This window comes from Rhizomucor pusillus (assembly GCF_041956525.1).
Source record: "Rhizomucor pusillus strain CBS 183.67 unplaced genomic scaffold VTP01scaffold_15, whole genome shotgun sequence".
Classification (NCBI taxonomy): Eukaryota; Fungi; Mucoromycota; class Mucoromycetes; order Mucorales; family Lichtheimiaceae; genus Rhizomucor; species Rhizomucor pusillus.
In genome coordinates this window covers 480,141-504,348 of record NW_027192157.1, presented here as the reverse complement: position 1 = coordinate 504,348, position 24,208 = coordinate 480,141, and the positions used below count along the sequence as shown (strand labels likewise).

Genomic DNA, 24,208 nt, shown 5'->3' with positions numbered 1-24,208 from the left:
GATCCATTGTATTGTCAGGACGTCTCCAATGTATAGATAAATGTTCGTTTGCCTACAACCATGATGGTTTATCTCGTTACTATTGGATAGCGCTAGTAGTTAAGCTACTCGTACCAAAGAAGCAAATATCTAATATTCTATCGTCGTCTTCAAGTTCTCAAATAGAAGGTAGTAGGCAGGATTTTGTTGCTGCAAAAGCTATCTGCCTACATTGAATCTATTTAATCAGCAATTTGCTTAGAAGACTCCAACTACATTCACGACAAGATGTCTCGGATTGTGGGACATCCCGATTCTCCGACAAGGTCGAGATCCTTTTATCATGTCTGCGTGTAAAGGACACGGATTTGCAAGGATAGTTCTTCTGGAGATGCCATTTCGTTCAAATCTATTGCAACAGCCGCAGTATACATGTAAGCGAGAAGACTTCGTGACAAAAACATGCATACAAAATGCAAAGGCAAAAGATAAAGGAAGTGGCTATAAGCCAAATTTAGAAATTTTTCGGGTATTGTGTGCCATATTGCCAATTTTCGCCCTTTTTTACCATCCTCAAAACGGGCATCCTTTTTCTCTCATTCTCTCCTTATTTCCAACATATGCGATTCAAGTCTAAATTGCTACTTTGCACCTTTACAGCGCTCGCTGGAATAGCCTCGGCGTGCGAGCCAGAATGTCGACACAGCATAGCAGAAGCGTTCGCCGAACGATATATACCCGTAGTTCAACGCAGCGTCAGCGATTTGAATGATCTGCTTTACGAAAACTTGTACAATGTTCCCATACCCGAAAAGTTGCTCGAGTTTGTTCCCGAGGATGTGCTGCGACAAGGTGTCCGGGATAACCTGGAGAACGGGCTCGAGACTTTTGTGGACCAGCTCAACGTGACAGACGGCATATACCTCACACTGTTCTCGGGCGACCAGCCATTCAAAGGTGACTGCAACGATCCACCGCGGCTCACACGCAAAAAGCCTCCAGTCGGCGAGTCATGGACACTAGAAGAATGTACGTGTGTTCCCTTTTAAATATAGATCTAGAGCTATTAATAACTCTTCATCCAGGCGAGAAAATGGATTACATTTGTGGCAACCCGCCTTCCATATGCCACTTTTTGGACACGGTTCGTATATACATATTCTCGATTTAGCACAGGACAAAGAAATTTATTCATATACATACATGTAGATCAAGCAACGCATTGTCGACTATCTACGCATGCAATTACGAACGGAATCCGCATTCGGCAAGGGTCTCTTGTTCCAAAGCGTCGCACCAAGGATGAAGCAAGATCTTCGGGCCACTATTTTACGTTACGGTGCTGGTTCCTTGCAAAAGGATCCCGAAGTGACTTCGTACATTAATGACTTGATATTTAAAATGCTGAGTACGCTAAAGTTGTGGCTAGCAACCGACGTTGAGAACATGTGCAGTCGACAGGACGATTACGACCTCTGTGAAGGATGGGACGATAGCATCAAGCAGGAGATTCTAAAGTGGCCGTGAATTATAATAATAATAGAACATCTATCATCATTGTCATCGTTTCTCTTGAGTCATGGCTGTCACTTTAGCCGGGCTGCATATTCTTTCTTTTTGGTTTCCAAGTTTTCCTGGAGATAGCGTTTGACGTCTTTGTTATGGATTACGTTATCAATCAGTTCTTTCTACTATGAGAATGCAAAAGCTTTCTCACCTTGAAAGGTCATATCGGGCGTAAACACAAGCACGCCCTTTGTTGCTTCTTTCGGGACGTTTGTACTTGTTGCTATGAAACACACGGGCAGTTTGCCGAACCAGGACTCCGGCTGCAACCCTGACAGCCATTTGCTCCAGCGTTCAGCCACACTGCGTTTATCCACAACTTGTGGCGCAAATATGGCCGTCCGCAAGATATCGTCGGCTGTCCACTCGTGGTTAACACGCTGGCTCGATTGTCGATACAATGCTCTTGCAAACTGTTCCGTGAGAGACTGTGGCCGCTGCTGCTGTTGCCCTCGTCGCATCTGCTGCTTTTTGTACTCTTGCATAACCATTTGTTGCACTGATTCTACATCGCTGTCTTGCACCGCAATGTCAAGCTGCCGGCACAGATTCAGGAACGACTGCGCAAGTTCCCACTTTGACTGCCCTGGCTCAAAGAACTGAACTACGCGATGCTGTTGCTTGGATTTACTGTAAAACTCCAACTGTATTCCTTGATCATTGTTGTTGGTCTTTGTCGATTTGTGAGATTCATTCTTCAGAGCTGGTTCCAAGAGAGTGTACAGTCGTTGGAGAGACGTCGCGTTTACTTTTTGTTTAGAAACATCGTGACCAAAAAAATCTGGATGGATTTGCAACACGAATCTTTTCAGGTAAGGTTTTAACAGTACAGATGTTCGAGATGAAGACATGTTGTTATCAAAAAGAAAATGGAAAGAAGAAAGAAAAAACAAAGATTGCATTAGCAAAACCAGTACTATATCTAGTCAATTTTTTTTACTGCCGATCTCGTCCCGTTGTAAGCAGTCGTTCGTTCTGATCCACCAAGTTGGCAGCCTTTTCTGCAAATTGGAGTGACAATACTTGAAGTCGTGAGGGTTCTACGCGGTGAAGTACCACAGACTGTGATACTTGGTCAAGGGAAGCAGACAATTCCTCGTTCCAGATGAGCTTGGCCACGATGGCTGATACGCGGGAGACAGGAAGGGCAAACATGGAGGCCAACTGGGACAGACCAATGGTTGAGTAGTAGGATGCATATGTGAAAAGATATGTCCGGAGACCCTCTTCTTGAATCTTTTGTACCAACATGTCCTTAATCTTTTGGGTCTCGGGCATCAAGTTCCAGATCTTGATAGCAAGAATGTAGTCTCTTGCACGCTCCCACTCGCCAGAAGCCAAAGCCTTTGCTGCGCTCATAATGTGATCGCGTGTGTTTTCAGGAGGGCCAGCGAATGCCTGACGCTCATTGTATTCCAAAAGTCTGCGGAATGGTCGCGAAATGGTCTTCTTGCTGTTAGGACCAGCCTGTGCTTGCGCAGGAATTTCAAGCAACATAGAGCATGTCAAAAAGACACATTCCAAAAGTTCCAAGTTGATGTGCATGTGGAAAGGAAGCTGGCGTTGTCGTTCCAGCTGATCCAATTCGGGTGTCGATTGCTGTCCATATCTCTGTGCCTGTACACCTTGAGCCAACAACTCCTTGACGCGACCAGATCCTTGAATTTCTTGCAAGCAAGCATGTGCTTCCTTAATCAAACCATCACGGAAAGCGCACAGACCAATCTGTACGACAACGCGGTTGTAGAGAATTTGAGTAGAGATATCAGCTTGATGAATTGATTCTTGCAAGTGAGACATGAGTAACATATCGCGAGCGGTATGGAAGTGTCTGTGGAGTGCATAGTGATAGATGTGGCAAAGCATTGCTCGCGTTCGAAGAACGGAGATATCTTGCTTGTAAAGGTATGTGCATAGTTGATGGATGAGTTGAGACGGCTCTTCAGCAGTGATAATATCAGACGAGATATAGTCAGGCAATAATGACTTGGAGATGCCCTCAGTCGACTGGATAACTTGCTCAGGCTGGCAACAAAAGAGCATGGTTAGCTTACCACTTGTTATTAAATTCGTGTATATAATTCAAGAACATACCTTGTAGTACAAGTGCTCAAGACGGCGGATAATAATTCTTGGCAAAATCTCATTCATCTTATGCTTCTCGAGATAAGACTGGGCACGCACAAGGACAGCATACAAGGCAGGTTCATCTCTCAGGCGATCGATGTAATCGGTCGTATGGGGATCGATGCTTTGCAGAGACTTTGTAAATTCATCATCGAGACGTTCAACCAAGCTAATGACTGAGCCCCGAATGTTGACAGTTTCGCCAGCCTTGGGGACAATATCCTTATCCTCGTAATCCAACTCATCTGCATCCTCGCGAATGACGAAAGCCGGGTTCTTCTCCAAGATTTCTAAAAGCAAGTTGATTTCGCGTTCAACCTTTTTCCACACATCGACCTGCATGTGCTCAACCATGCTAAAGTTGATATCGAAACGGGATGGAATAAGTGCTTGCAAAACAAGGATTTCCTGGAAAGGAGACTTGGCAACTTGCAACAACTCTTCCAAAATTGCAATTTGTTCGTCACGATCAGTGTTCTACGTGAAAGCAATATAATACGTTAGACAGTCGACCAGGCAAAATACTGATATGCCGAATACCGTACCTTCTTGCCGCGAGCTTCAAGAACTTCCTTCAAACGAGTAAATATGTCTTCTTTCTTTGTAAAAGCAACAGTCTTTCCACCCTTGCCGACAGACTGGAAGCCTTCCAGATCGGCAGCTGTAGCTTCAGTCTCGAGCTGTTCGGGTGCATACAATCGTTGAGAAGGAGCTGGCTCCTCTTCGGCCTCTTCTTCTTCCTTCATAAACTGTTCAGGGTTCTACACGACAAACCAGCTTAATATACCTATTCGTGGTTGCAAATATTTTCGCGGTTGTCTCCATGTACCTTCTTGTATGCAGTGATGAGAGCATCGTATTGCTTGGAGATCTTCTTCAACTTTTGACGAACAGCATTCATGGATTTGAAGTTGCCGCTGTTAGCCTTCTTCTTCGAGGCTTTCTCCTTTTGTGCCATTTCCTGGATGGCTTCCTCAAGATCAACAATGGTTTTGATGTAGAACTTTGGAACTGGGATGCTGTCAAAGCCAGTGGTGACCTTGGTGACGCCAGTAGTCAACTTGTCGAATTCTATACACGGATTCTATCAGAGGTTCCGCAGCGTAGCGTTCTGTATTCCCGTGCATACCATTGGAAATGAGACCCCAATCGTTGTTCTTCAAACCATTCTCGATCAATCTGGCAGAGTTCTGGATTTCATCCAAACGCTTGTCTTTTTGAGACTTGACTTGGCGTTTCTGACCTTCTTCTTCGTCTGATTCTTCTTCGGAATCGGTGCCGACTCCCTTCAAGAAACGAGACTTTTTAGGTTGCTGGCCTTGTATCTGCTCCTCTTCCTCCTCAGAGAATTCTTCCTCCTCAGAGGACAACTCCTCATCAGAAATGAAAGACTCGTCAGATTCAGTGTCGGATTCGCTGTCAGAAGCAGAACGGAAGAACCGAGACATTGCTGTGGAAAGGTCAAGGGGAGAGTGTGCCGCCAACGTCGTCGTGTTCTCTTTTTACAGCCACTGCCAAACAAAAAATTTGAGCCCGCCCGCACCGATTTTGGAATTTTAAATGTGCGCCTGGATAAAGGCTCTGATATAAGAATGGATATGGAAAGTATCCTTTGCTTTGCTAAACACCTTTCCATGTGTTGATATCCACGTTCCAAATTATAAATACTCTACACTGCAATAAAATGTAGACAATGGCGAGACAAGAGGCTTTGCTGTGATACAATAGACCGACGACTACATGCTGAATATTTGTTTGCCTTCCTATACTACCTAAGTACCTTACAACAAGCTTATCCTATATAGAATAGTGTAGCTCAATGAGAGAAATTGCACATAAAAGATAACCAATTGGGAGCATGCATTTTCATAAGCTCCATGCCGCGATGTAGCTTTCTTTGTCGCGCGACCACTGTATCTGAATTTTCGTGATCGCTTTTAAATCTTTGAATATGCTGAAACGGCCAGCGCAAGATCACGAATCAGGACGCGCAATTAAACGGCAAGACAAAGGAAAAGACAGCAACATAAGAGAGAAACAAAGCAAACCAGTATGGAATGAAGACTTTGTTAAAGGAAAGGCGGCCTTTGCCGAAGGGAAATACGAGATTGCGCTCGAACGATTCAGTCAAGCTATCAAGCTCGATACCAGCCATAATACAATGCTCCTAGACTGCAGAGCTGCGACGTATGAAAAGCTTGGGAACTTTTCAGCAGCTCTCTTGGATGCAAAAGACATTGTGAAGCATGCGCCGAAGCAGTCGCGCGGATATCTACGTGCCGGCAAAATATTCACGATGCAAAAGCAAAATCAGAGAGCTCGCAAACTATACGAACGAGCTCTCCAGCACGTCGACCCCAGTGATCCACGCTATTCATTGCTTGTACAGCTTGAAAAAACGTTACCAAAACAAGTCAAGCCCGGCTGCAGAGATTTCGTGCAATTCTTACCATACGATATCTTGACCTTGATCTTTGGGCAAATATCGTCGTTTCCACGTCTCATTCAGTGTATGCACGTGTCAAGATCATGGCGACATTTTCTTCAAAGCTGGCCAGGCATGTGGCGGGATCTCGACTTTGCAACCGTAAAGACATCCTCTACCATGCTTAAACACTTTATGAGCATGGTTCCAGGCAAGCATGTACAAAAATTCAGCTATGCCAATGGCAACGGAATCAATGCCCTGAAGTTACTTGTCGATCGTGATTGCCACTATCTCAGAGCACTTGGTATGTTCATTGAGTTCCTCTAAATTGATAATATCACATATTCACAGATGCCCCTTGGCCGACTGATTAGAACTTTCCAATTGCACGATTTCTAAAAGTGTATTCGTCCGGACATTGCGGTTAATGGGACGGCAATTGACTCATTTGACGTTAAACTTCAACCGCTTTGAATCAGACTACGACGTACACGAAATATTTCAGACATGTCCGAAGTTGACACATTTCATTTGGGAGGGCGCTGAAAAATTCTTATCGCAAACGAACCTGGACATAGATTTGAATATAACTCACTTGAAAATATCTCTTTCAACAGGAGGCAATGTTCCTGAAAGATACCTTTTACCGCTACTGAAACAATGCCGGAAGCTCAAAAGCTTGGTGCTAGAGGATATGTACCAGTCGATCGACCGAATGTCCTTCGCTCGAATAATGGAAGCATGCCCTGGCCTGGTGAGCTACCGGACCGATGGCATCGTCGACGACTGGGACAAATACAACGAATATCCAAGTGGTCTGAGGCAGATCATGATCCCTGACGGTGCATCTTCAAATCACATTGAAAGTTTATTTCAAACCATCGAACGTTCCATACCAACACTGCAAATGCTCGATGTCCGTGGAATTGACGCCGCTGCGAAGCGTGTCCTACAAAGGCTCTCGATCGTCAATGCAGCAGACTTGAGAGTGCTTATGATGGCATGGGCGACAGACGTAAACGAGCAAGATCTGGTTGATGCAGTTGATTCCATGCCAAATCTTGAGTTGATACGACTCAAAAGTATGCCAGGTGTCAAGAATACTATACTGGAGAAACTTGGGCAGCTTGGGTCACTGCGATACGTGGATATTTCATCTTGTTCTGGCGTGACTGGAGCGGGTTTGCAGGCGCTGGTAGACAATGCACCCAGTCTTGAGGGACTGAAACTCGTGGACTGTATCAATATCCGAGCGGATGCCATTGAATATCTACGAAACAAGCTGGGTCGGCGCGCAGTAGAATGTCGATTGAGCACAATGTAACATACTAGTCTATTATGATCGTGATTAAATTCTGCTCAGTTACCCGCATCGCTTTGCATGACAAGCAGCTCTCCCATATCCTCTGTGTAACTTTGTTCCAACGCTACGTGTGCCGCAGTGTCGTTGCTATGGAAACATGGATCTATTTTTAGAGCAATAGATATAAAATGGATTTGCCTTGTTGAAGAGTTTCCCTCCTTTTTATCATCTTTTACAAACATCGAGTTTCCATGAAACGATCTGCCAACGAGCAAGAATCAAGACGGCCACGCAAAGAGCGGATCACTAGCGACGGTCAGGATGCATCCGATTTGCAACTTAGAAAGATGGTGGCACCAAGAAGAAGACAGAAAAAGCAAAGATGCAGAGACTTTGTACGCATTTTACCGTATGAGACGCTAGCCCAGATATTTGGACAACTGGAGCCAACATTTCTTGAACTTGTCAATTGGATGCACATATCAAGATCCTGGCGAAAATTTCTTTGCAACTGGGAACGATCGTGGTCTAGCATCGACCTTGCCTCGCAAAAAACATCCCCTTCCATGTTGCGACATTTTATGAAGCTGTGCTTGGATGGAAAACATATTCGAAGATTTAGCTATGCTGACGGGGATGGAACGATAGCCTTGGATATGCTTGTCGAAAAGAATTGTTCTCAACTGCAAGCCCTGGGTAATCACCAACAATGTGTAATATATTTTACTATGTGCGTTGCTAACCTGATCCACGACAGAATTTTATAATTGCACACTTGTAAAAGACACTCTACTTAGAACGTTGCGAAAACTCGGAAACCCATTGACGCACCTGACTCTATCGTTTTCTGAACTCGAGCCTGATTACGACCTGCGTCAAGTGTTCAAAGCCTGCCCGAAACTTACACACCTTGTCTGGGATGGGCCTGAAAAATACTTGCTACAGACAAACATCGACTTTGATCTCAATACTACGCACCTCAAGATCAGCACATTGTCGGGAGACCTTTTACCGGATCTGTTGCTTCTTTTATCACGCTGCCCACGGTTAAAAAGTCTCGTTCTAAACATCGAGGTATATAGTTGCCACTACGGTTTGTTTGGCAAAATCATGGAGCGATGCCCTGTCTTGGTGTGCTTCCGCACAGATGGTGTCATCGACAGCTGGGATAAATACAATGAATATCCATGCTATTTACGAGAAATTGTGATTCCTATACGACTTTATCTTTTGAAGGATCCAAGCCTGTGGGATGCGATTTTTGCAAGCATATCGACCCTGCAGGTATTAGACATGCGCGGATGTGATGCACCAAGAGAACAGATTATACGACAGTTTGGACAGACGGAAAACGATTTGCGCGTGTTCAGATTAGGGGTTTCCTACGACTTGACGAGCGAATCTCTATTGGCTTTCATTGACGGATGCCCCAAACTCGAATCCCTTGTGTTTCATTGTGTATGCGAGGTCAACGACTATGTGCTCCGTCGGATCAGTCACTTGCCAGCTCTAAAACATCTAGAACTCATGTCATCCAGTGTCACAAGGAACGGATTAGAGGCTTTGGTGGAGAACGCATCAAGTCTGGAGCGCGTTAGTTTTCTGAATTGTTACAACGTCAAGCCTTGCGATATAGATTATTTGCGTGGCAAATTTGGTCGCAAAGCCGTGGAATATCAATGTAAAATAGTATTTGAACCAAACAACTATTACTGGCGCAGACCTTGCCCATCATAGAATGAACGCAATAACCGATATTCTAAACCGCCGGATTGGATGAGTTAACAACGGGTAGTTTCTGCGTCGTCGGAGTCAAGCGCCAATGAAGACGGAACGAGTTTCCAAGTTCCCTTCAACTCTGCCTTTGAGCACGCTGTAGCTGGAAAAGGATGCGGTTCCTCGTACTCTTGACCGTCCTCTGCTGGGCAGCCTTTGCCAAATGTATCAGTGTCGACATTCCCGCACATGGAAAGGAATGCTTTTTCGAAGACCTCTCAGTGGGCGAAAAGATGACGGTAACATTCCAGGTACGCGCATCGACTAACAACGTGGCAGGAACGTGTTCTCTAAACAATTTGACATTGCTATGTAGGTTGGAGAAGGTGGCAATTTGGACATTGATTTCTGGGTAAGGCATACAACCTTGTATAGAAGGTTTCGCAGCATTATACTAAATCTACGGCTGTAAACAGATCATGGACCCCAACGATCAAGTAATTAAGAGTGGCGCTCGAGAATCAAGTGCAACGCATATCATTGAAGCTGCCAAAGCAGGACGATACACATACTGCTTTGGTAACCAAATGTCTTCGGTCACTGCAAAGTCGGTTAGTTTCAACGTCCATGACATGAAGAGACTCGATGCATCAAGCCAAGGTAAGGAAAAGAATATTATATCACGCTGATGAATTTCAGCATGGTCTAACGACTTGTATTGAAATTAGAGCATATCGATCCATTGGAAAGAGAGATCCGCGAGCTTGCAGATAGCATTTTCGCAATCAAGGCCGAGCAGGAATACATTGTCGTCCGTGAAACTCAGCATAGAAATAGTAAGGAACATTGAGAAGGAGCATCATCCCATACAAAGTTGCTAATTGTTGCATATTTTCTAAGCTGCTGAAAGCACAAACTCACGAGTCAAGTGGTGGTCGCTTGGTCAGTTGGCTCTTCTCGCGGCCGTTTGCTTCTGGCAAGTCATTTACATTAAACGCTTCTTTGAAGTCAAACGCGTCGTATAAATGAATAAACCCATTTCACAAAGAGCTGTGGACTCCAATTTGCAAAGTGTTCTGGCAGTGCCGATATTTTGGTACTTGGATTGAGTCAGCCCGCGGCGTAGAATGAATATAGAAACTTGAAGATCACGGCCGTTGCTCCAGCTATCCTAAAAATAAGTCTCGAATCTTCCTGCTTTTTTGACAAGGAGAGTGCTCCAATGGTAGAAACAGGATCACCAGGCGCCAGCATGTTGTACGACCAACCGGAATGAATACGTTTAGCAACTTCAAAAAAATGTTGTGGACGTTTGCTAAAAGACAATCCATGCTCTCCCTCGCGTATAAGATTATCTAATATTTGCTATGCAACAGCGAGTCGTCATTTTGATGGTTTGCCCCATAAATCTGGGGAAATATTCCAAACGTGGATTAGTAAATGGATAATGGTAAGAAAGTTTTTGGTGCCCGTCCTTTTTCGGCGGATGAAGCATTGAAAGTGTACATCTACATAATCCTAAAAATAATAAGGATCAAAGTCCTCACATCAACCAGCCTCCAATCTCCTAACTCTTTCTTCCTTGTCTCCAAGCATGTCAAGCTCTGCAGAGAGTATACCAACCACAAGTGCAATAGACAATTCGTCAGAGGATGAGACGTATGTTATCTTGCTACAACGCAAACCGCTTCCAAATGCATTTTGACAGCAATGATCTAACGTGAGCTTCTTGAAAGTTCGATACAGATTGCATCAACTACATCAAGTCCTCCCGAGGCTACAGAGACTTCAAGCTTAGAAGCTACTGGAAGTGTTGCCACGGAAACGAGTAGCGAAGAGGCTCCAACATCAACAACGCCCCCGATAAGCACCAGTTCCATAGATGATACTGCCACGACCACGTACACGCAAGTAATCTCCTCGTCTGAATCGATCACGGCGACAACTTCTGAAGCTACTGGCACTGCTGCGACAGAGACGAGCATTGAAGTAACTACGACTGCGGCTGCAGTCACCAGTTCAGTGGAAATTTCCGTGACTCCCACAGGAACGGGTACTCCATCATCTTCTCTTCCATCCACGGGAATAGAGTCTCCTACGACGACTGCTGCAGTAACAGAAACCAGCAGTGCAGATACTACATCGGTACCAGCGAGTGCCATCGTACAGGATGTTAGCACTACCAGTTTGACCGCCAGTCCGAGCGAAACCTTCTTGCCATCAACAACGGTTGCAGTCACCGGATCAAGCTCGGTCATAGACCCTACCACGACTCAAGTAATATCGAAGGATATTACCAGCTTTTTCTCGGTAATAAAGACTTTGCCACCAACCAGCACTGGATCCGTTCCATCCCCAACAGTTTCAGCTACAACTGTAAGCGCGTCTTCATCGGAGACACCAAGCGGTGACCTTTCCTCGACTGCAGTGTCTAGCATTGCAGCGACAGAGACCAATACACCTACCAGTTTACTATCGACTACCGTCGCTGTATCCAGCAGCGTAATAGCAGAGCCGTCAACAAGCACTATAGCTGCCACGGGAAGTCTTCCGAGCGAGAGTACTATTTTTGGGTCAACTACTGCAACAAGTTTAGAAACACTTCCGACAATGTCGTCCTCATTGCCCGCAAGCCCGACTTCAGGGGAAGCAATTACTTCAGCAGCGACAACTTCAACAGCTGTTGAATCTGCTACCACTCCGCCAAGCGTTCCTTCTTCCACGGATGTACCTGTGACATCCTCAAAAATTTCCATGTCTTCAGTTATCCCAACAACAACAATAACAGAAGCAGCAACATCAAATAGCATCGAACCAACAACAACAACAAATAGCTTGATTCCTGATCCCTCCTCCTCCTCTTCTTCTTCTGCATTTTCTCCATCTTCGGCAGTAACTCCTACATCAGCAGCAGCAATAACAACATCGTCTGCCGATCAGCCAGCTTCATCATCATCATCGACCATGGATGCAAGTTCGACCGAGCTACCAGCCGAGTCAACATCCAGCAGTTTGCCAGTACCGTCATCAAGCGTCGACCCGACTGCATCAACACAGGCTCCTCCATCATCTTCTTCTGATCCCATTGAAACAACGAGCCATGTGCCAACAACTTCGGATATTCCACCATCTTCTTCACCAAGCGAAACTCCACCTCCCAGCTCTTCTCCATCATCTCCTGATCCGACTACAATAGCAATATCCGTTATACCGACCACAAATGAACCTTCCGTATCTGTGACGACAATAATGACCGTCGTAGAACCATCCACAACCACGACTACCATTCTTTCTCCAGAACCAGCGACGACGACCACATCTTCGGCGCAGGAGGTACCTCCTCCTACTACCATCACATCCGTACCACCAGGCAAGACTGTTGTACCGGTAACGGTATCGACCAACATCCCAACATTGTCCGTCATTGTCACAAATGGTGTAACCAGGACTGTGACAACGGTGGTACCTACGAGGTATTTACATAATTAGCATCTCACTCTATTTTAATGCACAGTTATTTATTGATTGATCCTGTGTAATCTTGACTTACAGAACTGTGATTCCGTCGTTAGCAGCCATAGAATCGGAACAAGGAGGCAGCGGAAGTCGTGACACGCCGATCATTGTAGGCAGCGTTGTAGGAGGCGCTGCAGGTCTGGCGTTGATATTAGGTGGAGCATTCATTCTGTATCGAAGACGGAAGAAGCAGCACAAGCGGATGCCCCTGCGCAGACATTCTAGTTTTCTAAATGACGATACCATGCATGAATTTTATCAAGATCCGTATCGCCAGTCTCGAGAATTTGAAGAACGGTTCCAGCAACCGGGTGGATTCCCTGGCACCGGGGAAGAAGATTTGGACGGATTCTCGTATAGCAAACCATCCAGTAGATCGTCGTGGCTATCGAGTCTGCTCAGGCGCTCGCGATGATGATTATCAACATTGTAAAAGAAGAAGAACAAATTGGTGTCTTTTTGTTCCTTTTAATTCTGTTTAAGAGCAATAACCTTATAAATATGAAATTTTTTGAACATACGGCCCCAACACAAGCAAAGTAATTATTTTTTTGTACAACTCAAGCTATTATCATCAATGATTTATGTAGAAGAGAGTCTGTCATATTTTACAATACACATTTATCTGTGTTCTGATGTTCTTCTATTTATCATGCTACGTTGTGTAAGCAGCTGCAGACAGCGGTGCTAATCCGATTTTCTTGGCGCCAAAGTCGAACAAAGTAACAAAGTTGCGCAAAAATACGCTACCAATAAAGTAACCGTTCGCAGGGCCAGGTGCGATACCAAGCATACATTGGTCTTGTTCGTCGTCGACGGGGATGAGCAGATTTCTGACAGAAACGTAAGCATAGACCGTTTGGCCGGCAGTAGCACCACCAGACCGGATAAAATCAAAGGCGAGAGTATCAGTTGATGCGGAATACCTTGAGCAGGGGACAGCGTAGTAACTACCAGCGACAAGCTTTGCATCCGGTGCAATGGCTCCGACGACCTTGGCAGCATCGGCTGCAGGCATCACAATGTTGGTTGTGCCTGTATCGACCAAGAAGCGTTGGTAGCTGTCGAAAGAGAACTGTGCCTCTCTGGCGGTGTTCCTGTTGATGACGATCCGAGTAACAGGAACGAACCAGCCAAGATATGTGAGCTCCTCAGACTTGGCATGCGGATCGTAAGCTTGGACCACGTCCGTGAACATAAATTCGCCGTCGATCAAGCTAGTGTTGACGCCACCGTAAACAACCTGGCCGTTACCAGATTGACAGTTCATAAACACACTAAAGACCGGATCGGAAATGATCTTTTGCGCATACAGTGCCTCGTGGAAAGGTTGATAAGTCACTCCGTAATCGAAGTACATTTGCGTGGACCTGGGGAAGGATGCGCCAATGATACCGTCATCAAAGACAGGAAAATCTGCGGTCTGCTCGGACGTCGGCCCAGCTGCTTGGTCGACGTAGGCAAAGAACTGGTTTTCGAGCTGCACGCCAGCGAGCTTGACATTCTCTGTACCATAGTGGCCGATGGCACCACCCTTGACGTATGAAATGTTGAGCTTGTAATCCGACGGTGTCCATGTGCTGGAGGCACTCTTATCGTAGACAGCCGTTCCAGGGCATCCGTTTTGAGCATTGCAGTTAGGACCTGGAACCCAAAGATCAGCGCTGCCTGTATCAAAGATCACAACGAAATCCCTAGGAGGGGTCCCAATTGAGACTGGCACAGAAAATGCAGTGTAATCGTACAGGCCCGGTGTATACGCTATCGGGCCGCTTGCATTTTCTGGTGCAGAGTTAACCAGGTCTTGATTCAGAGTACGGCGACCGAAACGAGGATGCGAAGCAATGGATCGCTTTTGAGCAATCAGCGGAAGAGTGAGCACCTTGCTGGATTGAGAACTGTTTGTAATAGGGATTGCAGATGAAAATGCACTGAAAACAGCCGAAGCTGTCAGCAGCGATGCAGTGGAAAGTAGATAGAACTTCATGAATAGGTGTATATGCAATCTGATATTCCAAAGCTGTTTCTTTTTGCTTTATATAGGGAAGGATGTCGAATGGGCTCTATATGTGTGCGTTCAACTCGATTGTGGTACAGCTGTTTCGTACTACAATGTTGCGGTATTAAAAAATGGCACAATCGAGTGTAACAAGCATTGTTTGGTTAAAAGAGAGGGCACAGCCAGAACGATCAGAAAACTTATATATTTCAAGGGGTACATCATGGCTCACCTTTGATCCTTTGCAATGATAAGGACTCTATCACTTAGTAGTTCAATACATAATGCTTTTCGAGGGCTCTAACCATATTACAGGCAATTGCAATGCTGAGTCGTCGGTAAGAATGCCGGCATGCAGTCCCTTGCAACGCAAGCGAACGCCTAATAACAGGGGCTGAGCCCAGCGCCGAAAAAAGGTTAAAAATAATGGGTCACTCAGAATCTTGCATGCTGTGGCACACACGCGCCACATCCGCGCCTGCGTGATGACAACATTTCTCAGGGATGAAAATATTTACGTATTTCTCCGTATTACAAACTCTCACTCGTGATATGTCGTAAATTCTCGTTAGAGAAGATTGCGTTTGTAAGCATTTGTATGTTCGCTTACTACGCACGATTGACTACGTATTATGGTAACAATTGAAGGACAGAGTGACTGAATGAGAGATGCGTAGAAAGACAGACAGGAGGCATTGAAATATCGTGGATTCTTGCACACATCTACATTAGATCACTATGTTTTTACATGTACATACTTTTATCAGATCAAAGACGGTGCCAAAAGTCCGTTTTATCCTCCTGTTCTCCTTACATTTCGGATACCACGTTACTTTTCTGTTCTTCTATTTACATTATAGTGCCGTTTAGTTCACGTTGGCATGAAAACATAGCCAACGATATATCCAGGGACCATCGCGAGGAGGCGACACTTGCCAGTCCCCACCTTCCACAGAAAGATACAGCCAATGACTTGAAGATGTGCCGAAGCTAGCCACGATAACCGGCAAAGGACAACTTCCTGCGGAGGCACCCAACAGCCCGAATATCATTGAGCCCTTCCAGGTTTGGGAGCGAGGCGGTCTCCTGACGTCAAGACTGCCTCGCCCCAAAGTAACAAATTGATTAGTATGTCAAGTCACTGAGCAGGTAGTAGTAGTGGCGGTTGACACCTATCTTTGTTACTGATATACTAGGCATCCCCGTGGAGGAATTCAGCATGGACATAACTTTTGCTCCGGACGTACGTTGCCTGTACTGCCTGTCATACCTGCCATGCAAGGTGTAGCCGCCCAAACCGACAGCCGGGTGGCCGATCGCTAGTAGGACACCGCGTAGTTCAAACTTCACCGTGGTCTTCTACGTCTTGCCGTAGTCGCTCGTGGAACCTGTGAAAGTCCCGCCTATATGGTTTGCGTTGGAGGAGATCGTCTTCTTTTTCTTTTTTTTCTTGCTTTTTTTGTTTTTTTTGGGTATCTTTTTGTTATCAGGATTGGCGGAAAATGTAGAACTGTATTGTCAAAATGGCGTTGAATGCGCGTGTGATGATGTATAATGATTACAATACCGCATGTGTCAAAAATGGTCAATGCTTTTGTTTGTCTTTTGGTTTTGTTTTTATAACAACAAAACCATGGAGTATGGTTTTCGATGGTCTTCAAAATCGTCGCAAGGTGTAAATTCGCATGTTGTCTTATGTGCGTCAAAAATGTTGAGTGCAGATATGATGTTGTTTGAATGCGATGAAAAAACGGTGTATGCGGCAAGATGCTGCATGCGGATGTATGTTCTAATGCGTCTAAAATAGCACATGCGTCCAAAATCGTAATGTGCGTATAAAGGTTTCGTCTTGATGTGGATTATAATTGTGATGGAATAGAAAAGAGTTCCATAACGCGGTATCCCAGAGATTGTAGGATACGATCATGGCCAGAGGCGTAGGGACACCAGATCCATTTGCGTTTTGCGGTGTCCTGGGGCGATCAGACCTACAACTGCCAGTTCAAGGTAGCTACACCATGCATGACAGGTGTGACAGACAGTTCAAAGAACCCATTTCTGAAGCAAAAGTTATACCAACCCTGAAAACGACGTTGGGGAAAAAGCTGACTTGACATATCATGTGCCTTGATTCTTGCTCCCTGCTTGCTCACCCCTGAGACACAAGACTAAGTAACCCCAAGATGTACCTGCTGAACTGAGGAATCATAAGCGTAAACAACTCTCCTGTTTTACAAGAGCTGTATGTTTCATACCTGAGAGACCCTAACCAAAGACAATAAACGAGCAGAAAAGAAAACCGTAGAAAGAGACCATGGAAACATCTACTGGAGTAAGAGGTCGCAAGCGGCACCAACGCCGTCTTCTAAAAATCTTGAATATTATTCATACCTAAGACCATGCTTATTGGCAAACGGAGACATCGCCGAGTGAGGATCAACAGGGAAGAACGTAACTAGCGTATAACGACAATTTAAGAACGTTTTCAACGTTGCTTTCAGCTAGCTTGTTTCATACCTGAGACCTTGACGCTACGGAAGAGCAGGGGCACGGAGGGAGCCACCACCAGAAACGAGCCAGAGATGCAAACCGTTTACAGTACTGACCAGTGTACGGACGAGTGCCAGAGCTTGCTACCTTCGAGAGAACAGGGCAAAGAAAATACCTTGGAGTAAGAACAGGGACAACCACAGAAACCAAGGAAAGAGGAGAGGAATTAGGAAGAGCGCGCTGTGTGGCCTTACAATTTGAGGTACCCAGACTGCCGCAGGTAACCCAAAGACGCAAACCAGCTTACAAGTGCAATCTGAAATGGGCATTGGGATCGGAATCAAAATCTTTCGGACTAGTCATTCGCGAGTGAAATTTACCTTGGAGACTTGTGTGCATGCATTTTGCAGCGGAGGACACCAGAGCACGACCGAAAGTGGAGCAAGGCGAAAAGAACATGGTCTGCCCTGCCCCAGAAATCTAAAGATTTCCCACCTTTTTTATGTCATACTTTTCAGCTGCCATTTAGTAAACATTGCATTGTGGCCTGTCCTTGAAATTTTCCAAGGGGCGCATGTTAGTCTTAAGTAATCATGCATATGTACTGCTGCCACTGACTAGCCTGAGTAATCTGATGCTTGCATGGGATGTGCTTATCTCTGTCAGAAGTTATAGGTGTCGTTTTGCTTTTGCTGTTTTGAATTGCTCACACCGCTGCATTTCGATATTGTTCTGAGCATAGTGATACTGTGGCGTTCATGCAGAACCATCCTTGCGGAACAATGGAATGCAGATCCCGCCAAATCCTAATAAGGTAATGTCCATTGGAGAACATGAATTGGGAACGACGATTGATGTGAGATGTCAAGAAGATCCATTTACATACATTCGTGATCTGCCATGAATAAAACGTCTCAAGATAAACGAACATGAAACATTTTCGTTGGTACCTCATTGTCACGCAAGGCTCATGGACCAAGTACTGCTGCTGGGGTGCTTTTTACGTGCCTAATTGGTCATGGATAAATTACCTTTCATACTTTGGATTTTAGTCTTGTGGCATTACATCACTCATTTTGCAAAAATAATTGCAATAACTGTTTTAGTGCTGGAAAGCAAACTCGTCCCTTGTACGTTCCGTCTTTTTGTACTCCTCATGTCAGCTATAAGTGATCAATGCATAAGAGTTAGGATGAAATACTCATCTCAATCGCCGTAGGATAAATTTTAAATAGCATACTTTTTCTATTTATTATGCACGCCTATGTAAAGAGGGATAATTCAATCAGTATCAAATTGAAGGTACAACTGTAATTACTTCAAAAGGAATGTCTCGGGAAACTTAGAAAATTTGCTTTCCGTATGTGTTTGAGGATGGTAATGAAGAAACGGGAAGGATAAGTTTGGGAAAGGACGCCAATCGTATAGAGCTATTCAAGGGTGATCTGCAGGGAAGCTGACATGATAAGTGCTGTTCATGCCTATAATGTGGATAGTTTTATCTTCCTCAAATACTTGCTTTGCTTCTCTTCCAGTTACGACTTCATTTTGCTACTTCACATACTATGCACAGCCTGACATTGATAACTGTTTCTGTCTTTTCTTCTGTCTGATGCTTCGGCATTTGAGTACAAAGGATTAAGCACAATGTATTCAGAATTTGTACTATTCATCAGTAATGATGAACTTTAAAGCGATCAAAGATGTAGAAGGGTGAAGTTTCAGCAGATCAATTAAATAGAAGAGAAACCTTTTCATTGTGTGCTGTAGAATATGCATAATGAAAATAAGGCTGGGGAAAGTTGAGACGATATCACTCGTTGATCGTTGTGGACATGACCAACGGATTAGCTTGCCGTATCGAACAAATGGGTAGAAAACCGGAATTGCTGTGAGGTTTACATGATGGGGGATGGGCACAACTTGCCAGTATCATCATTTAAAGGCTTCGCTGCACAGATCGACGTAAAGGCTTTTCGGTACCATCGTCATTGCTCGTTTGCTCCTTTCTTTCATGCTCTGCAGTAGATCCAAATCCACCCGTTGCCGTATATTCTTTAAGCCTTCTGTTTGTATACGTCTTGCTTCCGATGTAAGCACCTAGCGCGCCTAGAAAACGCAATATTTAGATAAACTTATGTAAGTGACGCGAGAGCGAGTGTGTGGGTGGGGAGAAGCGTTTCACATACAAAAGGCCAACGCTGTCCTGCATACAATAGAGTCAGTTCTGCAATTCAGTCTTCCCTAAAGCCTTCCAAGTACGCACCATCCTAGAAACACTGACTTGGGATTGTTCTGCATAATGTCAGCAGCATCAACTCTTGTGACAAGGGGAACCCAAGGTGGTGGCTTGGTGTCTTTACCAAGTCGGAGGCATTGGGGCGGTGCATGCTAAGTGGCACCTCGTTGTTGGAAATAATCGGTCAGAAATAAAGATGCCATGGTTCGCACAGACTTATTAGCACTGGAAGTTCGCAACTGCATCAAGATTTGCTTCAAGTCTCCGCTTAGAACTTTTGATATGGATTAGCAGGAAGATACCATCATTCGCCGAACACAATTCATTTACCAATGGAATCTGCAACGTCGGCGAGATACATAAGCGTTGTCATGGCATTCATTTGAGTATCTGCAGTGTGATATGGTGAATCCGGCAGGCAAGAAATGAGGCAGCGTATGTGATAATCCTCTGAAACTAGGAAGTCTCGATGTGGAGGATCTTCCTCTCTCAACATTAGATCAATTGCCACCTTTAATTTGAATTTACTATTTACCCAAACATATGTTGGCCAAACCGGCTGTACCAAATTCTTTCAATTGTGGATCCTGTTCAGTGATGGCGTCTTTCGAACACAAATTAATGAACAATAGATATTATATACTCGCATGGATCCATTGCAATACGATCCCTACCAATGAACAAACTTACGACATCCAAGTCCCAAAGAAACTTAAAATTAAACGGATTGTATGCAAAATTGGCAAGGTTTGCCAAGACTTGTTGCTTGGCCTCTTTGTACAGAACGCGTAAGATCAATGCTGATCTCGTGTATATGCACGCGACATGCGTACCTAAGTTCTTAGTGTCCTTATATTCTTGCACAAGCTTTTCCAGGAATTCGCCTCTGTCGGCTGCACGTCTGCGATTAGACATGTTCTCTACACAATTCTCGTTCCAAAATGATAAGGAGTCCACGGCCTTGGCTAAATGCAGTAGCAAGAGGAGATTTTCCGAATGAGGACTGGGCAGCGGAGAGAACCCGGCCCTTTTTTACGCCGAGCTAGCGAAACACCTTTGTCTTGCTTGACTGTGACTAGACCCATTCTAGTTTCGAAAGACAATGAGTTGGCCTGGACAAACGTCGTCAAGCCAGGGACCTCCTAACCCTGAACGGATACCGCACTCGCAACTGTACCCTCCACCACCTCTAGCACCAATCGCATCGATCCGCCAAAATGTCAATTTGCAGAGACCGCTGCAACCACAACCTTACTATCCATACCCGCCACCCCGACCGGAAAGCGAACGCCAGCCAGAACAACACGATACAAAACGCTTGAGAATAAGCAGAGCATGGTAAAAACAACTGATACCTTCGCTGTAAGCTTACACAGCACCTCACAAAGTATATACATCACAGCGATGGATGCCGTCGTAAAAAGATCAGATGTTATACGACTACACCGGGGCAGCCGTGTAAAAACTGCGTGTCTTCGAAGATCGATTGCACATACAACGACAGGTACGAGGGATCGTTTCTGTATACTGCCTGTGATACAATTAGTCATACTGATGAGTCGACATTAATGCCAGTGCCAAAAAGAGAGGACCTCCGAAAGGTTACATTGAAGTATTGGAAAATCGATTAAAACGAATGGAACGAATATTGAGTGGATTAGCGGACGAGGATGACGATAACAATACAAAACACAAGCATGATACATCTCGCGAATCCACAGTCTCAGAGAACGAACGGCAACAGCTGACGATATTGGGCAGTAGTCGGGGCAGCAGTGATAGCGGTGCAGGACCATCCAATTCCACTGGAAGAAACGTAGAAACAGCATCAAGCGAGCAGCAACCTAAAAAGGAAGAAGGAAGACCTCAGCGAGTTTCTGGATTCTCGTCGCTAAGCAGCAGTACAATGACCAGATACGTTGGGGATATGAGTCCGCTGCCGTTCTTGGCGCAGAAAATCAATTTCGAGGACGCACGTGTTTTTAAACAAATTGGCTTTAAAGTTCGAAAGTTTGGACAGAGCCTGGTGCTCATTAAAGAAAATGATTCGGAAAATGGCGACGCCAGTGTGCATTTGTTACAGAAACTCGGCATGCTGAAGCCTGGCGAGACAATAAATTCAATGAATGACTGGATTTTCCGCGTAGCAGGCATTGATAGAGCAACCAGCGACCGTCTAATGAAAATGTAACGTACCAGGAATCGGCAAATCTATTTACGCGTTGCTAACGACACTTGGCTATAATAGTTACTTCGCATATATCCATCCTGGATTGCCCATCCTGAACAAGGTACTTTTCCTAAAGCAGTATCGACGAGAATTGGGTGACTATCCCTCGCCTGCATTGCTCAACGGTATATACGGTGCCGCAGCGCGGTACATTGAAACCTGTGCTCTTTTTGGCGACAAACCGTTCCCAGACGACAAAAAAATGGAGCCGATGAAAGGATGGTCCGAAAATCTTTTCGAGAACTTGCTTCTTTACGTTCGTGGACCATACAGCCCTTGCGTAGCTACAATCCAAGCATTGGTAATTGGCCAATTTCATCGTGCTAGCTTGGATGAAAGGTTCGCCAGCAGTTGGATGCTTAATTCAGCAGTTAGTTTCTACTAAAATACTGTATAAAGATGTCTCCCAAAGCTAACGTCCTATACTTAGGCTACTCGCATGGTATTTCTGCTGTAAATATAATGTAAATTGCATCTCGTCTGACGGTTTAAATTTAGGCTCAGGATCTTGGACTGCATCGTTCAAGTGCAAGCTGGGATATACCTGATAGCGAGAAAGAAACGCGCAGACGTGTGTGGTGGTCAGTGTATATCATGGACAAATGGTCGTCTGCTGCGACAGGTCGACCGCAGACTATTTTCGACGAGGTAAATATACAAACAATTCAAGAGAATAACAAGATTGAGAGATAACAACTTGTCTCTTTCTGATATTTTTCAGGATTGTGATGAAAGCTATCCAAGTGAAAGCGCAACTTGGGAAGAAGTCATGGATGCTCCGTATGGCAGTGTTCACGATGCAGAGTCAGATGAACTTCCTCGATTTCCATCTCTGGACAAAGATCTGGCAAAGAAGGCAAAAGACGAGAAGATACCTCTCTATCAACCATTTGTTCAACTTGTCAAACTATCCGAAATTCTTGGGCGCATTCTGCAAGGATTGTATACCCCACGAGCCAAACGGCACAGTGCTCAGCATGGCAGTGATGCCATTGTATCTTACTTGGATAAATCCCTCTCAGAGTGGCGGTCAAACTTGCCGCCTTCGCTGCAAATTTCTTCCACGAATGTTCGGCGGTTAGATCACCGTGGGCACATGCCACTGCTTTCCATGTCAGGTACGAAAAAATAATATCTGGAAAAGGAAGTAATATCCCTATTTTAACATCCATGTGAAGGCTTAATGTACCTGGCATACTGTACACTACTGATTCTACTGCATCGACCCTTTATTGAAAATGAACAAGAATTTCAACGCAACAAATTATCCTCATCATCACTGACCATTTGCACCAACGCCGCGACGCGTCTCATCGACATTGCCGAAAAAATGCACTACCGTGATTTCCTGCTTGTTTCTTGGAATTTCGCTCTTTACCCAATCTTTACAGCAGCCTTGATACATATCTACAATGCCGCAAGCAGCGACAGCATAGTATCTGACGTAGCAAAAAACAACCTTGTACGTTCATTAGCGGTCATACGACGAATTTCAAAGCTCTCATCTGGCGCTGGAAAGTTATACGAAGTTCTGAAAACGCTAGTGGCTCGCAGAGGCATCACTGTTGAAGACTTGACGGACATAGAGGAAGCGAGCGACGCGAGCAAGAAACCAGTATCGCGCAAACGAAAGCGACGACCTACACAAACAAAGGATCGCATCGAAGAGAGCAATACGAGTAACATTGTTAGAACCAGTTCCTTGTCTCCAAAAGTATCAGATGTTCGCGGTGGACCGCAGCCAGATACTTCCCGCCGTGGAACTACAGCCTCTTCAACCTCTGATGGTGACAGAGCCGGTGCAAGCGGCGGATCGACGCCTACGTCCGTCATGAATGGAGAATGGCTAAACGGTTTGTACTCTGGGTTCGAGCAACAAGAACCTGCAACAGGTAAGCACTAACTAAGCACAAAATGCCACAAGAGAGCTTATACATCCTTGCAAGCCACGAACTTGGTGAATACGAATACTCAAGACACTTCAGATCCGTATTCATTGCAACAGTTTGGGTTGCCTATGGGATCCATGTTTCCATCCGTTGATCAACTACAAACTATGCCAAGTCATCAAAGTCAGCAGCGACAACAACAGCAACAGCAACAACATCTGCCTCAGACGGTCGGCAGCATGCTGTTACGTTTGCAGTCAACAGATAATTTCTTGTTTGGCTTCCCAGATGTTGGGCTATCGATGGATAGCAGCCAACAATCGGCATACACCCCTTCGCAACCTGTCGTCCCTTCCGATGCGCCGTTAACCCAACCTTTGCAGCGGGGCAACGCTGCTCCTACTTCATCTGCTGCGCCGATGTATATGCAATCCAATGACATGTCACAAACACAGTTCAGGTACAGACCAGACAATCCATTCTGGTCTGTGCCGAGCACTTTGGAGCTGGATGATTGGACCGCCTACTTGCTACCTCAGCAGCAACAACAACAGCAACCGCAAGCACAGCCGCAAACTGCAGGTTCTGATGCATCTTGCCAACCACAATCAATGTCTTGGAACGATTGGGTGTAAAAAAAGAGTCAAGCTCACTTTATTGAACTGCATAAAAAGACAAAGCAAAAACGAAAAGGCAACGCGAAGACGAAGTGAAAACTTGTATTTT

General features: G+C 45.1%; 11 protein-coding genes across 11 annotated transcripts; 6 read left to right on the top strand and 5 right to left on the bottom strand.

Moving 5' to 3' along the window:
• Window positions 1–599: 599 nt before the first annotated feature.
• On the top strand, window positions 600–1,506 carry VTP01DRAFT_3184 (uncharacterized protein; the record flags this gene model as incomplete). The annotated part of the gene is made up of 3 exons (XM_069381727.1): window positions 600–1,008; window positions 1,065–1,123; window positions 1,189–1,506. The coding sequence occupies 3 exons, from the start codon at window positions 600–602 to the stop codon at window positions 1,504–1,506; spliced, it is 786 nt and encodes a 261-aa protein (XP_069236831.1).
• Window positions 1,507–1,565: 59 nt separating this feature from the next.
• VTP01DRAFT_3183 (uncharacterized protein) lies at window positions 1,566–2,396 on the bottom strand (the record flags this gene model as incomplete). Its single annotated transcript, XM_069381726.1, has 2 exons — window positions 1,566–1,633; window positions 1,697–2,396. The coding sequence occupies 2 exons, from the start codon at window positions 2,394–2,396 to the stop codon at window positions 1,566–1,568; spliced, it is 768 nt and encodes a 255-aa protein (XP_069236830.1).
• Window positions 2,397–2,481: 85 nt separating this feature from the next.
• VTP01DRAFT_3182 (uncharacterized protein) lies at window positions 2,482–5,120 on the bottom strand (the record flags this gene model as incomplete). The annotated part of the gene is made up of 5 exons (XM_069381725.1): window positions 2,482–3,570; window positions 3,640–4,149; window positions 4,218–4,433; window positions 4,502–4,743; window positions 4,802–5,120. 5 exons carry the CDS (start codon window positions 5,118–5,120, stop codon window positions 2,482–2,484), a joined length of 2,376 nt encoding a protein of 791 aa, XP_069236829.1.
• A 503-nt stretch (window positions 5,121–5,623) lies between these two features.
• On the top strand, window positions 5,624–7,424 carry VTP01DRAFT_3181 (uncharacterized protein; the record flags this gene model as incomplete). The annotated part of the gene is made up of 2 exons (XM_069381724.1): window positions 5,624–6,404; window positions 6,475–7,424. The coding sequence occupies 2 exons, from the start codon at window positions 5,624–5,626 to the stop codon at window positions 7,422–7,424; spliced, it is 1,731 nt and encodes a 576-aa protein (XP_069236828.1).
• A 230-nt stretch (window positions 7,425–7,654) lies between these two features.
• VTP01DRAFT_3180 (uncharacterized protein) lies at window positions 7,655–9,140 on the top strand (the record flags this gene model as incomplete). The annotated part of the gene is made up of 2 exons (XM_069381723.1): window positions 7,655–8,099; window positions 8,161–9,140. 2 exons carry the CDS (start codon window positions 7,655–7,657, stop codon window positions 9,138–9,140), a joined length of 1,425 nt encoding a protein of 474 aa, XP_069236827.1.
• Window positions 9,141–9,292: 152 nt separating this feature from the next.
• On the top strand, window positions 9,293–10,144 carry VTP01DRAFT_3179 (uncharacterized protein; the record flags this gene model as incomplete). Its single annotated transcript, XM_069381721.1, has 5 exons — window positions 9,293–9,430; window positions 9,496–9,531; window positions 9,596–9,779; window positions 9,848–9,955; window positions 10,020–10,144. The coding sequence occupies 5 exons, from the start codon at window positions 9,293–9,295 to the stop codon at window positions 10,142–10,144; spliced, it is 591 nt and encodes a 196-aa protein (XP_069236826.1).
• A 569-nt stretch (window positions 10,145–10,713) lies between these two features.
• VTP01DRAFT_3178 (uncharacterized protein) lies at window positions 10,714–13,050 on the top strand (the record flags this gene model as incomplete). The annotated part of the gene is made up of 3 exons (XM_069381720.1): window positions 10,714–10,778; window positions 10,856–12,592; window positions 12,672–13,050. 3 exons carry the CDS (start codon window positions 10,714–10,716, stop codon window positions 13,048–13,050), a joined length of 2,181 nt encoding a protein of 726 aa, XP_069236825.1.
• A 240-nt stretch (window positions 13,051–13,290) lies between these two features.
• VTP01DRAFT_3177 (uncharacterized protein) lies at window positions 13,291–14,622 on the bottom strand (the record flags this gene model as incomplete). The annotated part of the gene is made up of 1 exon (XM_069381719.1): window positions 13,291–14,622. One exon carries the CDS (start codon window positions 14,620–14,622, stop codon window positions 13,291–13,293), a length of 1,332 nt encoding a protein of 443 aa, XP_069236824.1.
• A 1,810-nt stretch (window positions 14,623–16,432) lies between these two features.
• VTP01DRAFT_3176 (uncharacterized protein) lies at window positions 16,433–17,583 on the bottom strand (the record flags this gene model as incomplete). The annotated part of the gene is made up of 6 exons (XM_069381718.1): window positions 16,433–16,622; window positions 16,788–16,860; window positions 17,026–17,089; window positions 17,152–17,271; window positions 17,379–17,440; window positions 17,505–17,583. The coding sequence occupies 6 exons, from the start codon at window positions 17,581–17,583 to the stop codon at window positions 16,433–16,435; spliced, it is 588 nt and encodes a 195-aa protein (XP_069236823.1).
• Window positions 17,584–19,063: 1,480 nt separating this feature from the next.
• On the bottom strand, window positions 19,064–20,278 carry VTP01DRAFT_3175 (uncharacterized protein; the record flags this gene model as incomplete). Its single annotated transcript, XM_069381717.1, has 7 exons — window positions 19,064–19,233; window positions 19,314–19,330; window positions 19,403–19,515; window positions 19,576–19,637; window positions 19,694–19,819; window positions 19,899–19,950; window positions 20,054–20,278. 7 exons carry the CDS (start codon window positions 20,276–20,278, stop codon window positions 19,064–19,066), a joined length of 765 nt encoding a protein of 254 aa, XP_069236822.1.
• A 187-nt stretch (window positions 20,279–20,465) lies between these two features.
• Window positions 20,466–24,117, top strand: VTP01DRAFT_3174 (uncharacterized protein; the record flags this gene model as incomplete). Its single annotated transcript, XM_069381716.1, has 9 exons — window positions 20,466–20,701; window positions 20,766–20,867; window positions 20,939–21,550; window positions 21,612–21,963; window positions 22,024–22,035; window positions 22,092–22,241; window positions 22,315–22,711; window positions 22,772–23,485; window positions 23,540–24,117. The coding sequence occupies 9 exons, from the start codon at window positions 20,466–20,468 to the stop codon at window positions 24,115–24,117; spliced, it is 3,153 nt and encodes a 1,050-aa protein (XP_069236821.1).
• Window positions 24,118–24,208: the final 91 nt, after the last annotated feature.